The sequence below is a fragment of the Aotus nancymaae genome, unplaced genomic scaffold (genome assembly GCF_030222135.1).
Source record: "Aotus nancymaae isolate 86718 unplaced genomic scaffold, 86718_ANA_hifiasm-v0.15.2.pri h1tg000002l, whole genome shotgun sequence".
NCBI classification, from domain to species: Eukaryota; Metazoa; Chordata; class Mammalia; order Primates; family Aotidae; genus Aotus; species Aotus nancymaae.
This window is the reverse complement of record NW_026988413.1, coordinates 60,591,138-60,615,183: the sequence shown is the minus strand read 5'-3', so window position 1 is coordinate 60,615,183 and position 24,046 is coordinate 60,591,138. Positions and strand designations below refer to the sequence as shown.

Genomic DNA, 24,046 nt, shown 5'->3' with positions numbered 1-24,046 from the left:
TTATAAAATAACCGTAGAGTGTGTTGAACAAATCTACATGTCTATGAGATAAGGAATGTTTGGAAATGAAAGGTGTCCCTCGTGAATAACAATGATCAGATTTAATTCTAGTCAGTGTATTATGTTGAGCACGTAATATGTCCCAGACACTGTTCAGGCTGCCAAGGATAAACAAAGAAATGGTATTCCTCTCCCCAGAGAACTAACACTCTGCTGTTAAGAAAAAACTTGATTACTGGTGGTGCAAAGAAGCTTGAAAGTTATCGTATGCCAATGCTTGGTATCTGTGATGATTCACTGTGGGAAAATATATTAGAATATGAAAGTGTGTAGGTAATCAGTGAGCCTCTATGAAAATGATGGAGTTTATGGAGGCACCACCAAATCTTCTTCATTAATTTTCATTTGGACACTACTAAATTGATTGAGGGCAAAGCTTTTATTTAATCATAACGAGAAAAAAAAGAAATTACAGGTTCTGGTGAGAAGTTCTCTCTTTATCGACAGATGGAGATTAAAAATAAGCTGCTTTTGGGAGCATCTCCCTTACTCTGTTAGTGCTTCCCCAGCCTCAAAAACTAACTTGCCTGGCTGACTGCATTGTTCCTTTTGGTATTAATATGTGAAGCTTTTCTTTTCGAATCTGCTTTTTTGCAATGAATCATTAACCAAAACAAAAAGTCTCACCTGGTTTTCATTATGCTTTATGAAGAATAGATTACTAAGAAGAATATAGATATTGATGAATGAATCGATGACTCTGTCTGAATTAATAGAATGGAAAAAATGAAAGAAAATCTCTCTCATTTTCTGTTTATGGGGTACATACCTCATTACAGTGACAGATAAATTCCAAATAAATGAATGATGTGTTGTTAGGTAACTAGGGTAGTGGGAGGAGTGTTAGAGCCGAATTCATTATTGGAAAAAGAATTTAAGTACTATAGGACACACAAAGAGTGTCATCTTATACAGACAAATAATTCCATATTGCCTCATTCCTTCTGCTGAAGGATGTCAGAGTTTAGAGTGAACTTTGAGCTGAGATTGGGGGTGTTGGATACATAGTGAGGACCAGAAGCTGAATAAATGCAGGAGCTTAGCAGGGCCCCAGTTTGAAATTTAATATTGTGGAAATGAAGGTTCTTCAAATTATAAAATTACATTCATTTTTACTGGCTTCATCGGGTACAATTAACTTTTTACACGGAGGCCAAGAACCAACACAATGAAGCACCATAGATAAAGTAATATGTTTTTTGTGATCATGCCGTTGCACTCCAGCCTGAACTACACAGTGAGACCCTGTTTCAAAACTAAAATTAATAAGTAATATATTTTTGCAATTTTGTGATCATTGCTTTATCGCATCCTAAAATAGTAGCCCATGGAAAGTTACTAATATGATTGAATACATAACTTTACAAATGTGAGATTTTGCCCAGGTTACCTGCTTGTCTTCCGTTAAAGATCAAGAGTGAATAGGTTTGGATAGGACTATTGTCCCTGATGCGTTAGACTTTTAAGATGCCTCTTATTGGATTATTCCATTGCTGAACCATTTGGAGAATACGTGTGTCCATCAGTTGCACATAGTCATCCACAAAGTGGGTAAAATAATTGAGAGAAGGTTAAAATTTTGTTCTGGGTTACACAACTATTAAATTGGATGCAACTCTGAAATTTGAAATACCTTCTTGTATGCTTTAGAATATATGTTAATAGCATTTTTTATCCTTATTTGTACATTGAAAAAGTAAGCAGATCCCCAAAAGTAAACAAGATGAGTATATCAGGTTATGCTAATGCTCTTTTTATGAAATATGTAAGTTAGAAGAAGCCAAAGCTCCACCACCAACAGTTATCTACTCATGAATATTTCCATTTAAATTTTTTTTCTAAAAGAGTAGAAGGAAATTTCAACATAAAAATTTACATGCATAATTTAAAACCTCCCATTTCTGTTGGTATACACGGAAATAGTTTTTTTGTATATCCATTGAAATAATTGCTAAGAATGGTACAGAAAGTAAATTTTCCCTGATTTTTTATTCACGGTCTTCTAACTGAAGCAAACACACAATATTTTAAATGGAAAATTATAGCATATCCCTTTAAAAAATTCTTAAGGCTATTATACCTTGGTTCGTCCAATTGCCAGCTTTAGGATCTGGCCAAGATATTTAGTCTCATGGAGCTGTTGGGATTAACGATACAATCTATATAAAATATTTATTGACATATAATGAGAGCTCAACAAATGTCATTCATTTGTTGTATTACCTGATGGCATTGTATTAGTTGGGGTACAGGCTGGGCCAATATGACAAAGAGACAAGCTAAACCTATATTTTTCTGTCACATAGCGGTTGAAAGGTAAGCTGTCTAGGGCTGGCAAGATGACTCTGCCATTCTTATCGTGTGGATTCCTGCACCCAAGATGATTCTTCCAGTGGCTTTTATTTCCCAGCTGTCATGTAAAGGGAAAGAGATTTGGAGAGAACATATCCAGTCATTTAAGAGTAAGACATTTGTGATTAGAACTTAGTCACATGATCACATCTAACTCAAAAGGTGTGAGAGAAGTGGAGGCTTTTTCTGAGCAGCCATGTGACCCACTGAAATTCTCTCACAGGCAAGAGGGCAGAACCAATAGTGGAGGACAAGGGCAGTCTTCACTCGTATGTATTATTATCTGAGTATATAACAATATATTAAAGCTATATTAACAGAGATGGAAGCTGTGTTTACACATTTAAAACATTATAAACAGAAAAATAGGAAAAAAATTCCCAAATTTAGAAAAACATTGTATTTTTAACAATCCGAGTTATAGAATATTTTGAAATACATTTTATTATTTCTAAACACACACACGTGTGCATGTGCGTGCGCACACACACACACACACACTCCTTTAGCTACTGCACTGGCAAATGGCAAGGCTGATCATCACGTATTTATTAATAGGTAAATTTTTAAAAAAATTAAATAGTCCGGATATTCCTGAAAACAATGTTTTAAAGTTCATGAAATGTTTACCATTGCCATTTGAAATGATGCATGGCACATTGTAGTTATGAAGCTTTCTTCCTAAAGGTAAACTATGTGAATTTCTAAAATTTTAGGATAGAAATCTACAAATATATTTAGAATAACGTGTGGATTAAAGTTTTCCTGGAAGCTTATTTTTGAAGGTAGACTCATTCTGCAGTGGCATCACCATAGAACTTCCTGGCTTTTGATTTATTGTTATGATTTCTTAAGTGTAAGTTTCAAAACCAATACCTTAACATTTTGATATGCTACTCAAAGATGTAAATATGAAATGTGTATAAATATTGAGCATTCAACACTCTCAATTAAGGTAGTATTTAAGCGTTCTGAGTGAAGGATTTATTTTCATTAGTAATTCAAACTAATGCTTATTCTTTGACATTGTGGTCATGTCATCTCATGTAAATAGAATATTTATTTTCTAGGTGGTGGAGAGTTTAATATACGTACAAAGGGACATACTCAAAAACAGAACACAGTTAATCATTGGTGATTCTGACTAGGGAATCGGCAAGATGCACAGGCAACAAGAAGGATTGGAAATCTTCAAGTCCGGCAAAGAAGCCATATTAGAATATCAGACACTAGAATTCCCTTTACCCACTTGTCAAATGAGAACAGTAAAAACATTCTCCCTTTCTCACAGAATTGTTTTGAGGGTAAAAGACGATATAAAGTTTTAAAGGAGTTATGTGCTTTCTCACTTTAAATAAACAAATATAGCTATTTATTATTAATTCCCTTTTTTTTGCCTTTATTCAGAGTTGCCTTACTTCCCTCAACAATTAAGTGCTGTAACTATATCAGCACCATAATGATGTAGGCAATTTAAGATTATCTTACACTCCTGGATTTGCTCTTTTTGTCCTAAGAGAAAGAAATCTATTTTGACTGCAGAATATAGCACTATATAGAGTGCAGAGAGTATGGATTCCCTTCACCATCATCCTCCCCCCTCCTTGCTGCTGTGCTGGAGATTTTTCAGTAAGAAGCTATTTTAGTTTAAACAGTGGTTAATTACATTCATTTTCAAAGACACAGAATAAACTCAGGGGATTTCTAATTTTAGGGTGACTTTCAATATTTTCTCAACAGATATTAAAACGTCTTTTCTTTTACCTTACCATTCTATTCCAGCCCTTAATTAACATTTTCTGAAGTTATGCTAGTACTTGAGGGATATGTTATTATTTATTGTTTCTCTAAATATATATTTAGTGCAGTGGTTCGCAGCCAGGGGCTGTTTTGTGCCCTGGAATACATTTGGCGATGCTTGAAAATACTTGTGATTATCATAACTCGGGGCATGGGATGGTATGGAAATACTTGTGATTATCATAACTCGGGGCATGGAGTGGTTGCTACTTGCATACCCTTGGCATAGAGGCCAGTGAGGCTTTTAAACATCCTACAAGGCATGAGACATCTCTTCACAACAGAGAATTATCTGTGAAATGTCAATTATGCTAAGGTTGAAAAACTGCTCAAGAAGAACAGAAGAATCTGAGTGTATGAAATTCTTTAAAGGAATATAAATTTGTCAAATTGTATATCAACATTGGTAGGTATCAGTTTTGCTTTAGAAAAGACATTTGTTAATAAAGTATGACAGTTATGGGCAAATTAAACTGGGCTGCTTTTTAAAAATTCTTTTATTGGCAGTGAAATGAATTTAGGTCGTTTGGGGTTAGAGACATTAAACAGGCAGCTCATTCAGCCTTTGGTTAATTATTTTTAATTTCAGTTTTAATGGAATCTAATATGACCTTTTCCACTTTTAATTGCACATGAATTTTCTGGTCAAAATATATGCTCAATTCACAATTTGTATATAGCTTCATATATGGAAAAAGAAAGGCTAGGTTAATAAATCATCTCTGGAGTTAAAAACCAACAAAAAACAAGTAGAGGTGGAGAGTTTCTGTTATTTATGTATCTCAATATTTTCCTTGCTTTGGCTCTAAGTGTTCTTAAACATGAACTTAAAATTTACCTTTTGTGTCAAGTGCTTTTATCCTAAAAACTGAAAAATTCTTGCCGTAAATGTTTTTCATACTCACTTGAGTCTTTGTTACAGTTTAGTTTTTCTGTTCTAGGGACAACCTGCATTTCTAGTTAAATATAATCACCCGTTCCTATGTGTAATACGGAGAAAATTAAGTGGCATGTTGGCGATTGTCACTTGTTCCTTTCCTTCTGACATCTTTACTATATTGTTCGGAAGTGTCACCATTATCTTCTTGTTAATAGGAGCTAGGGCAAGTAGCAGTGTGTGCTCTGGAAGGCTCGCCAATTGTGACTTCATTCTTCTTAAATATCCTTCTAAAGACAGTGCCCCATTTGAAATGTTATAGTCCTAGCTAAGAAGCTGTATCATAGCAAATAGAAAGAATAGAGTGGCTAGGGAGACTCTTGAGTTTGGTATTACAATGCCAGTTTGATATAGTTATTGTTGGAAAAGTATGCACTATAGGCTGGGTGTGGTGGCTCATACCTGTAATCCCAGCACTTTGGGAGGCAGAGGCTGGTTGATCACGAGGTCAGGAGATCAAGACCATCCTGGTCAACATGGTGACACTCTGTCTCTACTAAAAATACAAAAATTAGCCGGGTGTGGTGGTGTGCACTTGTAATCTCAGCTACTCAGGAGGCTGAGTCAGGAGAATCGCTTTAACCCAGGAGGCAGAGGTTGCAGTGAGCTGAGATTGCGCCATTCTACTCCAGCCTAGGCAACAGAGCGAGACTTGGTCTCAAAAAAAAAAAAAGAAAAGAAAAGAAAAAAAAAGAAAAGTATGTACTATAAATTTGGGGATATGAGTGAATTATGTATTTATATGTGTGTATATATGTATGTGGTATGTATATAATTGTATATGTGTGTATATGTAAGTTTGGATTGTATTTATAGTAAACAAATTTGTAATTCAGATTCTTCCTATGTACTAACTGTTGTGATAGTCACTAGAAGTTCTGAGCTAGGTAGTTTACTCGTCTAAAATAGGTTGGAGTAGACTATAGAATAAGGTATAAAACAATATCCTGATTTTTATTACTCTTCATAATCATGTCTCAATTTGCCTTTCATTCTTTATTTTCCTATAAGTCCTTGTATCACACACATTCTGATCTTTTTCATCCCTTATTGAATAATGTTTCCTCCAAAATGTTTGATGTGGCTGTAGTTTCATTTATGTGACTATTGCAGCCTATGCGATCTTACTTTCCTCTGAATTCTGATAGCATACGTTTCTGTATCTCTTCATTGGAACACTCACATTCTTCCTCACATTGATCATTACTTTATTTTGTGTATTTATTCTATTGTTGGAGTTTAATTATTGAATTGGTGTTGTATTGTAGTCTGCTTTGTAACTGCATAGCACCTTACTTAGCCATGTTATTTTTTTAGGTTTAAAATAAATATTGATTTTAAAATACAGGGAGTAAGTGGTTATAAATCATTATCCACATTCCCAGCAAAGACTGATACACAATCAGTATCCATTCAGTAATTTATTCAATCAGTATTGATTGTGCCAGGCACTGTGCTATGCACTGGGCATGTACTAGTGAACAAAACAGACAAAAATCTTTGTCTTCTTGAAATTTACCTTCTAGTGAAGGGGAATAGAAAACACACAATAAACATGACACTTATATAAATTATATATGTTTGATGTTTGCATATGCTTAAAAGTAGCAAAACAGACATATCAAGTCATAAAATTTTCAAAGGCAGTGTCCCAATTCAAAAAGGTAGGTTATAGGGAAAAGAAAAATAAGGCTATAATTTACTTAGAGTGAAGATGCAGAGAATCAAATGTGATTTTATTTTATTTTTTTTTTGAGACAGAGTCTTGCTCTGTCACCCACACTGGAGTGCAGTGGTGCCATCTCGGCTCACTGCAACCTCTGGCTCCCAGGTTCAAGCAGTTCTTTCTGTCAGCCTCCTGAGTGGCTGGAATTACAGGCGCCTACCACCATACCACCTAATTTTTGTATTTTTAGTAGAGACGAGGTTTCACCATCTTGGGCAGGCTGATCTTGAACTCCTGACCTCGTGATCCACCCACCTCTGCCTCCCAAATTGCTGGGATTACAGGCATGAGCCACCGCACCCGGCCCAAACGTGATTTTTAAAAATGACATTAATACAGTGTTATGCATCTTGTAAAATGATTACCTATAGCTTCATAAATGCACACACACTAAGTTGAATTGATATATTTTAGCAGTTGGTATTTGCATTAGTTCTTTACCCAGCAGCACTAAACACAATTGACAATATGCTAAAGACTAAGACATTTTAAAAGCTTGACTTTTATTTAGGAGATTACATCATTTATTATTTTAATCAAAGGGAAGGAAGAGGTTGAAGAGATCAGGAACTAATTAGAAATGATTACATCATTTTTATGGCAAAATTCATTGTGTTAAAGCTCAGCTAATTTCCATAGGAGAAAAGGAGGTTTTGTTTTTATTGTCTTTGTTGTTAAAGTATATTCTAACATCAGTTCAGATCTACAGTCACTAGTTACTCTTTACGTTAGATGAAAGAATCTTCACATTTCTCAACATTTCTATGTGATAGCCAGCTTAGATGATGATGAGACTTACGATAAATAAAGAAAAAAGAGACTTTTATATGTATATATATATAAATACTGCACTAGTATTTCTTTAGTTAAGGGAACTTTGACCCTTGAAAGTGACCAAGAAAGTATATTACATCATTCTTTTGTGTTAATACACCTTTTAGAAAGAAGACATTCTCAGTTGCTAGGGAACAAGTAGTTCAAAAGCCTAAGGAGTACTTAATAAAGGGAAAAAAACCTATAACCCACAGACAAACCATCCCACGTTGTAAAATTCAACTAAAATTAAGTGAAATTGATTTTGTGGGTATCTGAAGCAGCAGAGGTGACAACGAATCTCTTTTCCTGCCTGCATTAGTATTGAAGATATCGAATTTACTGCTGTTATCCAATAGACAGTGGAATTATAATGATGATGGGAAATATAATGCAACATTTTCTTTTAATCCCACTTCTTATTATTTTGAGTTGGGGTGATATTTATTTATCCAATTTGTCTACAGTTTTATACAGTGTATGTATGTCCATTTTGATATTTTTAGCATTTCTATCATCTTTCTTCTTAGAACCTCACACAATTGTCAAGGTAATAATGGGTATCCTTGAACTATTTTCAGTATTTCCTGAAGCCTAATGGAAATTGTACATTGCTCACAATGGAGCTTATCTTTCATATTCATCAGAATCTAATGATGAATGTAATGAAAATGCAAAATAATAATACATACTGTTAATCGCAACTTCAGACATGGGGTTCTGTTAGAATTTTTCATTTTAGGAACAGTGAATCACTCAGTAAGTTTATTGTAGACCTACCCATTAAAAAAAAAAATAGGCTGGGTGCTGCAGCTTACTCCTGTAATCCCAGCAGTTTGGGAGGCCAAGGAAGGAGGATTGCTTGAGCCCAAGAGTTCAAGACCAGCCTGGACAACATAGTGAGATCCTCTCTATTAAAAAAAAAAAAAAACCTAGTGAATTTAAGTGAACTCAGGAGGATCCTGGCTGTCAGCAAATACTCAAGGTATTTAGAAAATAGTCTGATCAGAGGAAGGGCAGATCAGAGGCAAGGCAGCCTCAGAAGCTGTTATTGTTGACTGTCTGCTGGGAGCTCCTCACAGCTAACTCATTATGTTAGTCTTCTATTGCCATGGTGACAGATGACTTAAAAACTTATTGGCTTAAAACAATGCAGTTTTATTATCTTACAATTCCAGCGATGAGAAGTCTTTTCTGTGGCTCATTTCTCCTTACCATGATCTTCAAAGCCAGCAGTGTTGACCTGATTTCTTCTCATGCTGCCATGTCTCTGGTTTACTCTTCCTTAGTCACATCTTCCTCTTCCATTTTTAAGGACCGTTGTGATTCCATTGACTAACTCTGACTATCTAAGATAATCTTCTTCTTCTAAGGCCAGCTGATTGGTAAATTTAATTCCAACTGCAAACTTAAAATCCCTTTTGCTATGTAACAACATATTAACAGGTTCTGGGGATCAGGATATGGATGTTTGGGAAGCAGTTATTTTATCTATCCTAACCACCACTTCTATTGCTTAGTAGGTCTGAATACTGCTTTTCTCTCACTAGTCTTTTCAGTTCCAATTCTACTTAAACCTTGATCCATACTGTTTCATCCAACTGTCATCCTGTGGTGAGAGCATCTGATTAACTCAGTGCATTTTTTTTAAGGTATACAAGTCTTTTGTATCTGGCTCTTTACATGCCATTGACTCAGATGTTAACTGCTTCCAGATCTGATAGAAGTCCTGATGAAATTGGTTAGAAGTCAAGGACAAGGCCATACATTAGAATATTTCTAGCCATGTGTAAGTGAGCTCCTATTTCATCAGGGACTGTCAAAGGGAAAACTTCCCTCAGGAAGATGCCTGTGTTTATGGCAGAAATCTTATTGCTTGTCCAAGACAATTTCCATGGAAGGAGAGTACACATGGAAGTATTGGGAGATGGGGTTGTCAAAATTTACATGCCTAAGATTTAATATGCAAAAATTTGGCTGTTTCTTTTTAGGGAACTTTACTTGCGTATGAACTGCCATTCTCCTTCCTAGCAGGGACAAATTAATCACATGACTTGAAGGTTAAGTGACTTCTTTCAAATCAAACCAGCCTTTTGTGGCTAACTAAGGATTTAGTAAGTTGTAACTCTTTTTCAATATTCTCTAATGTTCTTGACTTTGCTTCTCAGTGCCTGGGCGCAGGGAGAAACTTATGTGACAATGTCTGGTGTATTTGCTTGCTTTTATTCTCTTGACATAGATATGGAACTTGACTGCTGCTTAGAACTTGGCCAATCTTCTCAACCTGTTTTGGTGGTTCTTTACCATCTTCCTTCAGCTGGGCCTCTGCTTCCCACTGTCCGTTTCTCAGCCTCTGCAGTAGAATTTCTTTGATCCTGAACTGAGCCTGTCTCCTAGCAGACATACTGACCCTTGTTCCTTTCTTGCTCATTTCAAAGGGCTTTCCTAAATTTCCACATCCTGCCGAAGCCAAGGAAGATTGAGGGCATAGAGTGGCATTGCAGTCTCACTTTGCCTGAATACGCCACCTTACCATTCACCTTTGGCTGCTCTGGTCATTGTCATTGGTTTGCTCTTTTATGATGAAGTATGATTCAGACTCCCTCCAGATACTCTAAAGCCTGCATCCCATTGCTCTCACTAATACAGTGGTTAATTACATGTATATTATAGATTTCTTAAAATGAATAAATAATATATGTGTGAAACACCTAAAAGTGATGTAGAATAGCTGCCTAAAACTGATTGTTAATAATAATCTTCTAGCTGTGTGCAGTGGCATGCACCTGTAGTCCCAGCTACTTGGGAGGCTGACGTGGGAGGATCACCAGAGGCCTGAAGTGCTAGGATGATTGCCTCTTTGAATAACCATTGCACTCCAGCCTGGGCAATGTTGTGAGACCTGTCTCTAAAAAAGTTTTTTAAAAATAAAAATTCTTAAAAAATCTTAGGTCATCTAAAAGCTTGGAAGCATATTTACTTTTGAGTAAATATTTCTGGGGCATCTGTATTATGACTTCGAAGATGTTTCTTTAGGAATTTTGTTAAGCAATTGTATCAATGATTAATATCACTTTTTAGATATTACATTTGAAGTTATTTAAAAACGTATAATTGTGATGATTATCCTGGAACTGTAGACTTAATTAGAGTAAAGTGACTTGGAACATAGATTATGTTAACACAGATAATTAGCATATGTTATGTTAATTAGAACAAAGATATTTAGAACATAGATTATGGTTTTTCTGCCTGTCTTACAAACCATAATCTATGTTGTCATCACAGAGAAACTTGGTCTTTGAATGTTACAATGAAAGTACATTAAAGCCAGTTGGTTAAGATTGTAGGAAAGGAAGAAAACACAGGTGGTAAGTATGCTTTTTGTCAAGACTTATGTCAGGGTGGGAGCGAAAGTTGAACTGTAGAAAAACCAAAGCATACGAGTGTATCAGGAGAAAAAGCATACTGTTTTGAAGTCTCTCTATATGCTGTGTTCTTTCTAGTCGAGAAAAAAACAAAGGCCAGTATTGCACAGCATGTAAAGAATTGACATAATTGAAATGTAACTCTGGTGCCAAAAACTCATATTATTTCCACCATGCTGTTTTTCCTTTGAGAAAGAAATTGGATGAAATGGCAAAGCAGATAATTATTTACAAAACAGTAAACTGAAGAAGAGGAAAAGGTACTTTAAGATGTGTTTGAAATATTAATATATGAAATATTGTAGAAATATGTCTTGATTTTAGTGATGGAGTTAGAAATATATACATATTATGAAAATATATTACATGATCATAAAAATCCATATGAAGCCTTCTGTGAAAATTATTTACTAAATGTATATAAGGAGAGCTTTGCAATAGCTCTCATGACAGTAAAGATGATTGTAATCTTTGGAACCAGAAGCAAGAGCTAGTTTTTTGGTGGAGAGTTATATAAATTTAATTTATTTTTATTTCCAAAGAAAGCATTTCAATTGTGGTTTTATATATAAAATAATACAGCCAGATATTTATACTAGGGGTTCTAGACTTAAGCTTCTTGACTTAATTTATTTTACATTTGTTTGTGAGTTAGATTTTGTTTTTAACTTATGTATTTAAAAATTATCCTAAAAGGAAAATTTGAGAGAATATAATTTATATATTTGAGAAGATATTTATATACTTGAAATAAATAGTTTCTGCTGATTAATAATCTATTTATTCCTTAAAGCACCAAGTAATTAATACGTCTGGCACATGTATGTAGAGACTTAATAAATGACATTACCTGAAGCGTAGATTGCACTTCTGAACTAATCTCCAACTATGAAGCGTTGTATTCCCTATACCGCAGGAAGGAGGTTAGACTGCATTGAGAAATGAACAAGATATTAATGGTACAGAGTACATTACATTTCATACCAATTAGCTCTATTGGTTTTACTGCAAAGAACTACATATCCTGGATCAATTAAAGTGATGTTAAGGTTTATCTATTTGTGCCCCAAATCAATTAATTGACATTCCTGAATCTTATCTTAGTCTGAAATGAAAGAGAAAGCTTTGTATTGGATGAAGTTCTTCATAGATGACATGAGTGTTTAAAACAGAACTCAATAATCTACGTCTTAGCAGAAAGCATAAGCAATCCACTAAAATGCAGGACTCCTGGATGAATCTAAATATGGAGATTTTGTCACGAAATTAATGTGCCTTAAGTACTTTGAGTGAAAACCTACAAATTCAAAGTTCACATGAGTATTGAAAAACCTCATAGTGTGAATAAGTCAATTTTAGGAGTAAAAATGGATTTAAATCTTTACAAAATATTAATTTTAATTTCAAATAAAAAAATATAAGTCCATGTAAAATGAATATGCTCTCTGGTCGATAAATGGTAGTATGTGTCTGTGTCCATTTGAAGCCAGTATTCACCAGTGTTATCAGTGCTCAGCTGGGACCAGGCTGTAGAACCTGTTGGTAGTAAAGCATCATGCTGGAGTTGTGCCAGAAAAAAGCAGGGTTGAACTGGTTCCTGTATGTGCCTGGATTCACTTCTCATAAGACAGTAAAAACCTGCCAGGTCCTGGCTTTCAAAGATGGTTTAGTCATGCATGTACACCCCATCTGTTGGACACATAAGGGATTTCCTTCTCAGCTCAGCCCTCCAGCCACAAACACTGTGACTGCTTCTCCTCTAACCCCCCTTTCTTTAATTCTTCCTCTCTTGCTGAGACTGTACAGGCTGTGTAAGACAGGTGCAGCTTATGCCACTCTGGGGAAATCCTTCCATAGACTCTAAGGTGAGCCAGAAAGGTAGTCAAATTTTTCTTTTGCCACTTAGCTTAATTTCAGTGTAGTTTAATTCAGTGATTAACAGCCAACAGCAACATTTACTTTGATAATAAAAAATAAATACACCATTACAGTTCTAACCAAAACCTTAATGGCCTTCATCTCCTTTATAGTAAACTGTCTCTAAAGCTCCTCTTCTTATCTAGATGAACATTAGCAGGGGATTTATATGTCTTCTCTCTCTCTCTCTCTCTTTCTCTCCATTCCGTAGCACATAACCCTTCCTCCTACCTTTGTCTTCCACGCTCATTCTCCAGGTTTGACCTTCCATGCTTCACTTTGCCTTCTGTTGTCTAGGATGGCTACCCCTTCTCTTACGATGCTGATGACAGATAAAACCCAGTTTTGAGATTGGAGAGTACAGCCCCATGCCTCAATATTGCACGTACAAACCATTGTGGTACAACATGTTTTACAGCCTGTTAACATAACCTCTATTTTGGCAATCTGATGGGCTTACAGCAAATTTATATTTATGTGTCTTTTTTCCTGACACACTCAAACTCCAAAAAAATCAAGATAAAGAAAGAACAGGGTGGTATTTCTAATCAGTTGTTTATAGTTTTAAATACATTCTAATGGGAACCTGTAAGCCAAATAAGTAATTATTGTTCTTACTAGTTTTTTTTTTTTTTTCTTTCACACAGATTTATGAGAAATATCAAGATTTGTATACTGTGGAACCAAATAATGCACGCCAGCTGGTAGAAATTGCAGCCAGGGATATTGAGAAACTTCTAAGCAACAGATCTAAAGCCCTGGTGGTGAGTTTAAATCAGATCTGCTCATTTTATTATTTTTTATTACTTATCTATTGTTTGTTTTTCATGCCCTGTTGAGGGGTTTCTTTGGTATGCTTCCTTTTTCTTAGTAACTGTGTTCATCTGATATATTGATAAATGATGAGATATCGTGGTTTCTTTGTGAACCCTAAATAATCAGTTTATTTCTAATTATTAATTTTTATATTACTATTATTTTTAATAATATATGTTTAATTGCTTATATGTATATTTATACAGATGTACATCATGATACATAATAATAAATTGAACATGTTTAAGTCTATTACACAACATAAAACCCAGAATATTATCATCATCTTTAATTCTATAGTCTCTTATTCCATCACCCTTCCTCTCTGCTAGAGGTGGCAAAATGCTAGACATTCAAGTAGTCATTTTTTTTCTAAAAAGAAAAAAAAAGTTGTGCCCCACAAAAATGCTTTACTAAACTAAGTTATTTTTTAGTTTGCTTACTTTTTAGCATTATGAAATTCATATCACACTCGATGTAGTCTTCAGCTACTTGGTTTTCTCCACCAACATGTTTGTATGATTTGTGTGTATGTTTGCACTTAGACTTAATTCATTTTATTCAGTTAAATATTATTTTCTGAGGATGTATCTCAATTTCTTCATTTAGTCTCTGTGGGTAAATTATGGTTTGGATTGTTTCCAGAAGGATGCTATTATGAGTAGTGCTGCTGAATTTTCTTGAACAAGTCTCCTAGTACTCATGTGCACAAATATCTGTAGGGTTAATACAGGAGAGTAGAATTGCCACATTTTAGTGTATTCACAGAATCAGCTTTACAAAAGTATGGCAATTGTTTTCCAAAATAATTGTATGAATTCAGACCTTCACTAGCTATATATGAGCCCACATCGATCCATATTCTGGCTGACAAGTGGAAGTGTTACACTTCTTACTTATAGGCAGTCGAATGGGTATAAAATGGCACCTCTGCTTGTTACTAATGAGGGAGACATCTTGCTGTATATTCATTCACCTTTCTTGTTTCCTCTTCAGTGAAATTTTTTGCACATTTAAAAAATTGATCTGTAGGGTATATATTCCTGGTGCTAATTCATTTTAGTTCTAGATGATGTAAACGTCTATTTTCTAGTTTGTGCCTTGTCCATTGCCGTTATTGTGATTTTGACAAGATAAATTCTTAATTTTAATGCAAAGCTAACTTCTATTTTAATTATTAGCTTTGTGGAGTGTTTTGTTTAAGAAATCCTTGCCTACCCTGAGGTTATACACATAATTTAATATATTTTATTCTACATGATTCTAAACTTTGTCTTTTGCATTTATGTATTTATTCTACTTGTAAGTTATATGAGTATATAATTTTAGGCTGCATTTCAAATTTTTTTTCCACTAAATTTTTCCATGGCATTTATTAAATAACTTGCATTCCTCTAGTGAACTCCAGTTGTCAAGCTCAATATCTCAAAGGTGATGTGGTTTGGCTGTGTCCCCACACAAATCTCATCTTGAATTGTACCTCCCATAATTCCCATGTGTCGTGGGAGGGACATGGTGAGACATAATTGAATCATGGGGGTGGGTCTTTACCATACTGCTCTCATGATAGTAAGTCTCATGAGATCTGATGGTTTTATAAAGGTGAGTTCCTCTACACATGTTCTCTTGCCTGCTGCCTTGTAAGATGTGACTTTGCTGCTCCTTTGCCTTCCGCTATGATTGTGAGGCCTCCCCAGCCATGTGAAACTGTGAGTCAATTAAAACTCTTAACTTTATAAAATACCCAATCTAGGGTATGTCTTTACTAGCAGTATGAGAACAAACTAAATACGTAGGCCAAGTCCCTCACTATATTCTTCTTCAGAATGATCTTGAGTATTCTTAAACTTTTATCTTTTATCTAAATTTTAGATTTAGCATATAATTATCCAGGAAAATATCTACTAGGATTTTGATTTGTATTATATGGACTCAGACCAAATTGAGAAGAATTGATATCTTTATTATATTTTGTCTTTCTATTTATAAATAGTGTATCTCATTTAGCAATATTTTGTACCATTTGATAAACTTCTAAAATTTTTTACATAAACTTCTTATGATCTTTTGTTAGGTACAATGCTGGAGCTTCAGTTTAGTTCCTCTTTTTCTTTCCTTTTTTTCTTTTTTTTTTTTTGAGACAGCGTCTCACTTCATTGCCCAGGCTGCAGAGCAGTGGCAAAATCACTGCTTACTGCAGCCTCGACCTGCAGAACTCAAGCAATCCTTCCACCCTAGCCTTCCAAGTAGCTGGGACTACAGGCATGCACCACCACACTTGGCCAGTTTTTAAATTTTTTGTAGCGATAAGATCTCCCCATATTGCCCAGGCAGGCCTTTAACTCCTAGGCTCAAGTGATCCTACTGCCTTGGCCTCCCAAAGTGCTGGGATTAGACATGAGCCACTGCACCCAGCCTGATTCCTCTTACTGTATAGATTTCAGTACATTTATGGATATTTGTTGCAATACAACTCTGAATTTCCTGTTTGCCTAACACTCAGATTTCAGATTTTTTTTGTTTACTATGTTTTGTATATATCTTGGCCCTCTGAAATTTTCTGTGCTTTCTCAGGTACTTCTAAATATTTATATTATGCTTCTTCAAATATCCAAGATATTGTTGTAATGTAACAAGTATGTCAGTTGGAATTTTTGTTATGCCATGTTGCTAGAAGTTGAAACATTTAATTAAAAATAATAACTGAGGCTGGGCTCTGTGGCTCAAGCCTCTAATCTCAGCACTTTGGGAGTCTGAGGTAGGATGATCACCTGAAGTCAGGAGTTCGAGACCAGCCTGGCCAACATAGCAAAACCCCGTCTCTAATAAGAATACAAAAATTAGCTGGGCATGGTGGGCAGGTGCCTGTAATCCCAGCTCCTCTGGAGGCTGAGGCAGGGAGAATCGCTTGAACTTGGGAGGTGGGGGTTGCAGTGAACTGAGATCATGCCACAGCCTATGTGAAAGAGAGCAAGACTCTGTCTCAAAAAACAAAAAAAAAATAAATAAACAATAATTGAGTAATTCATAGGAAGATAAACTTTCACTACTAGAAAATTCAAAGCATTGGTATTTTCCATTTTGGAGACGAGAATGCCACTTTAAAGCATTTAGTTATGTAAATGTTTGTAATAAAAACGTACCTAATAAAAAGATGCTATCTACTGAAGTGATTAATATTCAAGTGACAGTAGAAAATGATTCTATTCATATGGGTTTTATCAGTCTACATTTTTCCTCTGGATGTAGGAAGCAGGTAATTTGGATATCATAGTCCCTTAAAAAAGGCTGTGGAATGAACTGGTGTGTATCTTGCCTTATTTGGATTAAAATATAATCCTATTGAGACTCTCTTTCTTATTTCTCATTTGAAATGGAAGCTCAAGACACCTGGTTCATTATTTGAGTCTTTCGAGGGATCAGTAGACCATCTTGACAAAATACTGAAGACACATGATGACAAAATACTGAAGACACAATGGCTAATTAAGTGTAGAATAGGTCAATTTGATTTCAGGGAGACAGATTCATGTTTGATTTCAAAATAAATTCTTTGCTTAACTTCCTTGATTCTGCAAAAATAGAAAACAATTATTTGAAAGAGAAATATTTTGAGGCTAATGGAAAAACATATGCTACACTGTATTGTAAATGCAAAATGGCATTGTTAATTTACTTCTATTTTTGTTGTAGGCTTATACTCAGGGAAGGCATCTGGATTAAAGGAGCTTTATTTCTTCCGGGTGGGACAGTAATGCAATTTTATAGGTAAATGTAGTAGAAAATATCATGAATATACAAATCTAAGTTAGATGATAAAATTTAATACCAGTTAGACTTCATTGAGTGGTTACTAAGTAGCATCATCTAATTATTTCTCATAATAATACTATGGTATAGACACCATTATTAGTCTCATTTTTCAGTGAGGAAACTGGGATTTTGAGAGTTCTTGAAACTTACCCAAGGAAATGTATCTAATAAGTAATGTTTGCCAGTGCTTCTCAAACTTTAATATACATACAGATCACCCGGGGCTCTTGTTAAGATGCAGATTTTTATTCAGTAGAGATAGTCGATTTCTCATAAGCTACCAGGTAATGCTTACGCTCCTGGTACAAAGACCATACTTTGAGCAGCAAGAATGTGAAAGGATTCAAATTCAGATGTGTCTGACTTCAAGATCTGCATTTCTACTTATTACACGAATATATTTTTTGACCTAAGGAAGCATATAATCATAACAAGGAAGAAATGATGGCTAAGTAGTATTTTGTAAACTGTTGTTCATCCATACTGAATAAGTGTTGGATGTTCCAGATGAAAGAATATTCTGGAAGGCAATTAATTTTTCAGTGAATCCTGTATCAATTAACCATTTTCAAAAGAATGATTCAATAAAAGAAAATATATGGTATTTAAACAATTTTCATTGGTATTTGAGTTTGAAAAATTTTTAAACCTTTATTATTCTTCAGTCAACATAAGATACCTCTAGAAATATATATGTAAACACTCTAAAAGAAAACAAGTGTAACTGTTTGTTTTCTTATATACCTACTAAATGATCTAACAGATTCAGACTTTTGAAAAAAGGAAACAAACAACTGAAGTGGTTTTTTTTTTGGTAAAATTATTGCTTTTTTAGTATCTGCAATAATTGTTAATGTGCCTGCATCAACACAGATTTTATGTATTTGAACATTCAATTGATAATCCTATCTTTTATAGCCTGTTGATTAAAAAGTCAAATTTAACATTACCTTATGCTATAGCTTGTGTTTGTTTATATGTTTGAGTCTACTTATTTCAACTTTCTTTTACACTCCTTTGTGCTTTGGTCTTTTGATCAGCTCCAGCTACCAGCCCTAGGAAGAGCTGAAAGATAAAATGATACCAAAAAATTTTAGTTGCTGTGTCATTGACAGCAATTTTGCTTTTTTGGGGGGAGCTTTTTACTATACAAAATCATGTTATGTTTCTGATGATTCATATGTATTAGGCCCTTACAGAATCTCTGTGAAGTAGACACATTAAACATTTATGCATTCTTATTTTATAAATGAGGAAATTCAGAGGACCAATGTTCTTACCCAAGACTGTATAGACAGCATGAGGTAGTGGTGGAATTCAACTTTATGACTTCTGTCTAAAATCCAGTTTTTTTCCCCTGTAAACCCACATTTATAATTTGAACCATTTTATTTCCAAGATGTATCTGCTAAATGATGATTTTTCTGACATTTGTTACATCTATGTCTCAGGAACTGGCTCCCTACAATGATTATCTGACTAATATCATTGGATTATTCTTAAGCAATCTCAAATCAAACAGTGTTTTGAAGCAGAAAAGATATAATCATTTAACAGTATTATGAACATGCATTCATAATGTATCAATTAGTTGTATCATAAACTAGGCTGAACTAGGCTGAAATATCTGCAAGTGTTAATGAACAAGTTATAGGAGAAAGCTTTTCAACAAAGCAATCCAACCTCCAATGCTGCCTTCTGAGAGATGAAGGTAATGAAATCAGTGGTCTCATTGTTCATCAACCAGCCCAGCCAAGGGGATCTGCTCGGTAAATGAAGGTCTCTAGGCATTTTGCTCAAAGGAAATAGGATCAAGGTTATAATAAACAAATTTTTCTGGTGATACTTTCCAATTATGGCATATTCTGTCTCTTTCTGGTTGTCCTGGTAACTTTAATTAAAGCTGCAACAATCTATTTTGAAGCTTTAAATACTGTAATATACTCCAACTCTTAATTCAACCTTGATATTGAGCTTATGTTTAGATAACAAAAAGAGGAAAATGATAAATGTTTTCAAGAGATTTTTAAAGTAGGTTTTGTTTTTGTTTTCCTAGAAGTACTAGATTATTGTTATTTAACCAAATAGGTTTTTTTTTTTAATGTTTCTCTAGTATTTAGGCCAGTCATTCTATATCATTTCTATTTGTCAGTAGTGCCAATAACATTTTATAAAAATTCAGCTTTCTAGTCTTTATCTCTAGGGATTTTAACTAAAAAATGTGGATAGAAACTCAAGAAAAATTTGATCCAAAGAAATGAGAAAGGGATCCACTAAGGAATTCTGAAATTCTTTAGAGACTCAAAGAAGAATAAAAAATTCATTGTTTGACTATTAGAAGCCATTGGTTTATTCCTGTGAGGACAGATTCAGTAGAATGTACTGGAATGGAATAAAGACTGTAGTGTTAAAGGCTGAGGGGACAGTGAGACATTGGCAAGAAATTTGTCTGCATTTTCATGAGGTTTGGTAGGACAGTGAAGGAAAATGTGGAGTACTATTAAGACTATTTTTAATTCTTGTTTATTTTTGAGACTAGAGAACATATAAGCATGCTTATAGCTAGAAAAGAAGAAATCTATGAAATTTGAAGAAAAAATAGTCTGAATGTTGAAGGATGATCCCAGAAAAAGCAGACAGAGAGATCGAGGTCATGCAATTTATCTTTGAAAAGATGGTGGAATCTTTCACTTGGGACAGAAGGAATATTATTAAAGATAAATAAAGACAGTTGATTTTGCAGGTAGAGAAAATTAAAAGTCACCATGATGACCACTTTTCTCTTGGCCAAGTAGAAGGGACTTTGAAGGGCTGTGGGAGTTCATGGGGACTTGTTGAAGATTGGGGACAGCGAAATAAGAAAAGGTGAAAGGAGTCGATTATGAGTAAGTAAAATGACTGAGGAATAATATCTAGGGCCTTCCTAACACTGAGAAGAATCAGAAAATATAAAACACCCTCATGTTCTAAAAATGAGGTTCCAAGCTACATATGAATTTGAAAGAACTTTCTGAAAACTGTGTGTTTATGTGGATGTGTTTATTTTGGCCATTAATCCAGAATCTATCTGGAGGGTATAAATTATCCAGGTTAAAGAGAACAGAAGAAAAATTCCTTTGAAAAAAGTATAAAATATTGTGCCATTTGCTTTCTCCCAGGAGAAAACTATGCTTACCCTTCTTTTTAATCTTAGTGTAAATGTCTTTGAGAAGATTACTTAGCGAGCTAATACAATTCCCTTGGAGTCTGAGTGGTGAAGAGATTAGGTAATCCACTATTTGTTTTGTAAAATTGAGATTACTTTTATTTATTTGGATTTGATACCTGCCTGTGGATGCTGAAAGGGAAGTGCTGAGGCTCTTCCTTTTTAGCATGTTTACCTGGTGACAGGGCAATGAGACGTGGTATCAGTGGGCACAGACTTACACACAAAACAAGGCAGTGTGATATGGAGCTGCTCTTGGACTTGGACCTGGAGCTGGTCAGGCCCAACAGGACTTCCTGCCAGGAACAAAGCTAGTTTAGCAGAAAGGGGGTAGAAATATACTGTCAGATGGGAGCTGAGGGGCTGGGGTGTAAATGACAGTCAGAAGTGTGACTTTGCAATTGGATGTCCTGGGTACCCCCATACAACTGGGAAAATATCTCAAGAAAGGAACAAGTCAGTGTTGAATATCCATCAGCCCCAGAGAGTAACAATATATAATTATAGTTAAGATGAAATCAGGAGGAATAACTCAGAGAGTGGACATAGACCCCACCACATTCCCCATCTGAAATTTCTCGGTCTGAAGCAGTACTAACCTGGTAATGGGAATTTAAATGAATTTTGCATTAAGCTTAGACTTTTGATTTTTATTCCAGACTAGATATTTTAATTGATTAACTGAGACAATTTTTAGCAATAACACTTTTACATACAATAGTGAATGGAAAAGTTAGGGAGCCTGTAAGGCGTAGTGTTGTGTTCAAATATGATTAATAGACAAGCCAACAGAAAGGTATTTAAACAGAGTGTGGATTTATTTTTCCTCCTGTGATAAGATATACGTGTGTAGGTAGCTCAAGGGATTTTCAGAAATCCCACTCTGTTACTTCTGTGTCTATCTCACTGGACAACCTTTAGCTACAGTGGGGGATACAGTCTTAGCTAGGCCATTGCTTCTCTGAACAAAATTGGGGGAACTCTCAGTTACAATGTATATCCAACCAATTGATGTCTATGTCAAGACTTTTTCAGATTTAATGTGAATTTTACAGAAGATGGTCTAAAGAAAATTCATTTTAAAGAAGCAGAGGACAGGAAAGAAAACATTGTTTTCTGTTGGCATTTTTTATGTGGAGTCCCACCTTTCGATGTAACAGTTATATTCATAATCAAATCAGCTTTCTCTAACAAGGCTTGGCGTAATATGAGGAGTAGAAAACCACAATTACTTTTGCACCAACCTAATAGAATGAAAAGACTGTTGAATCCATCTACGATTGAGGATCGGCAAAGTAAACTTTGTAAACATCAAGGGTATTTGAGAATAGTCAATAGTAGTTGAAGTATTTGAAACCGGGAACTTTGTTAGATAGGCTCTGATAATGGTCAAGAAATAAGAGTTCAAAGGAGTAGACATTTTTATGTGGATAAAGTATAATTTTTTAAGGAACAGTGAACAAACAAGAAGTTGTGGTAAAGGACAGAAATTTAAGAAATGTGTTCGGGTGAAAACAAGTTAGAGGCATGAGTGAATGAGCTGGTTACTTAGATGGCGAAGAGCAAAAGTTTATGGAGTTTTACTAGTAAGGAGGAAATGAATCATTAGCAATTATTGACTGTCTGCTATGGTCCAGATCCTTTCTAGGCACTTTCCATATATTTCTAACACTATTTCTGTTCTGCAAAGTACATATAATTGTTTTCACTGTACACATGGGAGACGTTTGATAATTTGCCCAAGCTTACACAGCTAGCAAAGAATTCAAACCCAGTTGTGTATGACATCATTGATGGGTTTTCAGAAACTGCGACTTTAAATGACATGCCATATAACAGACCCAGTTTTACCACTGACTAATTGATATAAGCAAATGTGAAGTGTCTGTGGCATATTCCTGGTCACAAAAATATCACTAAACTTTGAACATAAGCACTGATAACTTCTGTTATTAAACACTGAAATAAACATGAGCTATACCTACATTTAAGAAAGATTAACATGAACAAGTAAGATAATTTTTTTTTTTTTAAATGGAGTCTCTCTGTCACCCAGGCTGGAGTGCAGCGGCGCGATCTTGGCTCACTGTAACCTCTGCCTCCTAGGTTCAAGTGATTCTGCCTCAGCCTCCAGAATATTATTTACCTAATTATTCCAGCTCAGAGTGTTGAGCCACCAGAACCTCTCCCAGAAGCTCAGGGTACAAGATGGGAACCTACCCTGGACAGGACATCATCACATCACTGTGTGCACTCATGCCCATAGCCACACCTACTTGTCATGGGACAATTGAGACATGCCAGTTTACCTAATGTGCATATCTTTAGGATGCGGGAGGAAACTGGAATACCCGGAGGAAACCTTTCCAAACATGGGGAGAATGTGCAAACTCAACACAGACAGTGCTCCAGCTGGGTATTGATTTTCGTTTCTGCTCATCAGTGTTATAACAAAACGATACCATACAGAACGGCGTTATCTGAGGACGCGCTATGTCTACAAAAATACTTGGTGTTCGCTTGTGTGTCCTCTCATTTGTTTAAAAGCTTACATCAACTCATCTAATCCTTACAGTGCACAGCTGAAACCAAGAAAGATTAAATGACTTCACCAAATGTTACACAGAGTGAGAGATCTGGGCTGGAATTCTTGTATTTCTGTTATCTAACTTTTAGGTGGCTGCATCACGTTTCTCAGCTCTATGACATCTCAATAATCTTAGCCAAAATTTATTTGTCCATCATTTTTCCAGTTAAATCAAAGAAGTCTGTCCAGTTGACATGTAGCTATTATAACTAAGAAAGCCATATTAATGCTCTACTGGGGTCCCATAGTAACATATTTAAATCCTTTAAAGTCAGCAACGTCATTTATTTTGCTTGCCCTACAGCTTGTAACACCTACTTAGAGTGTAGTTTAGCTAGTTTAGCTACCGAATAAAATTCAGACAGAACCTGCAGAATGTCTTTCCAGTGAATGGTTGCCCAGTGGAATGCCTCTCGATTTTTGAAATCCAATCTGCACAGACTAGACTGAGCTCTCACTAGATGTTTATGTTTCTTGCTTTGCTTTTTGCTGATGCTTATAAGGCACCTATTTACATTACATCTTCCAATCTCAATGTTTTTAACAAAACGACATGTAAGAAGTTTCTTGATTTACATTACCGTTAGTAGAA

At 35.1% G+C, this 24,046-nt stretch overlaps 1 protein-coding gene across 8 annotated transcripts in view; it reads left to right on the top strand.

The window, feature by feature from the left end:
• CACNA2D1 (calcium voltage-gated channel auxiliary subunit alpha2delta 1) overlaps positions 1–24,046 on the top strand; it is a 490,964-nt gene that overhangs the window by 91,878 nt on the left and 375,040 nt on the right. For all 8 annotated transcript variants that reach the window (XM_021674256.2, XM_021674264.2, XM_021674268.2 and 5 more), the window contains exon 3: positions 13,681–13,797. In XM_021674256.2, coding sequence (XP_021529931.1) covers positions 13,681–13,797 — 117 coding nt within the window. The remainder of the gene's footprint in view (positions 1–13,680; positions 13,798–24,046) is intronic.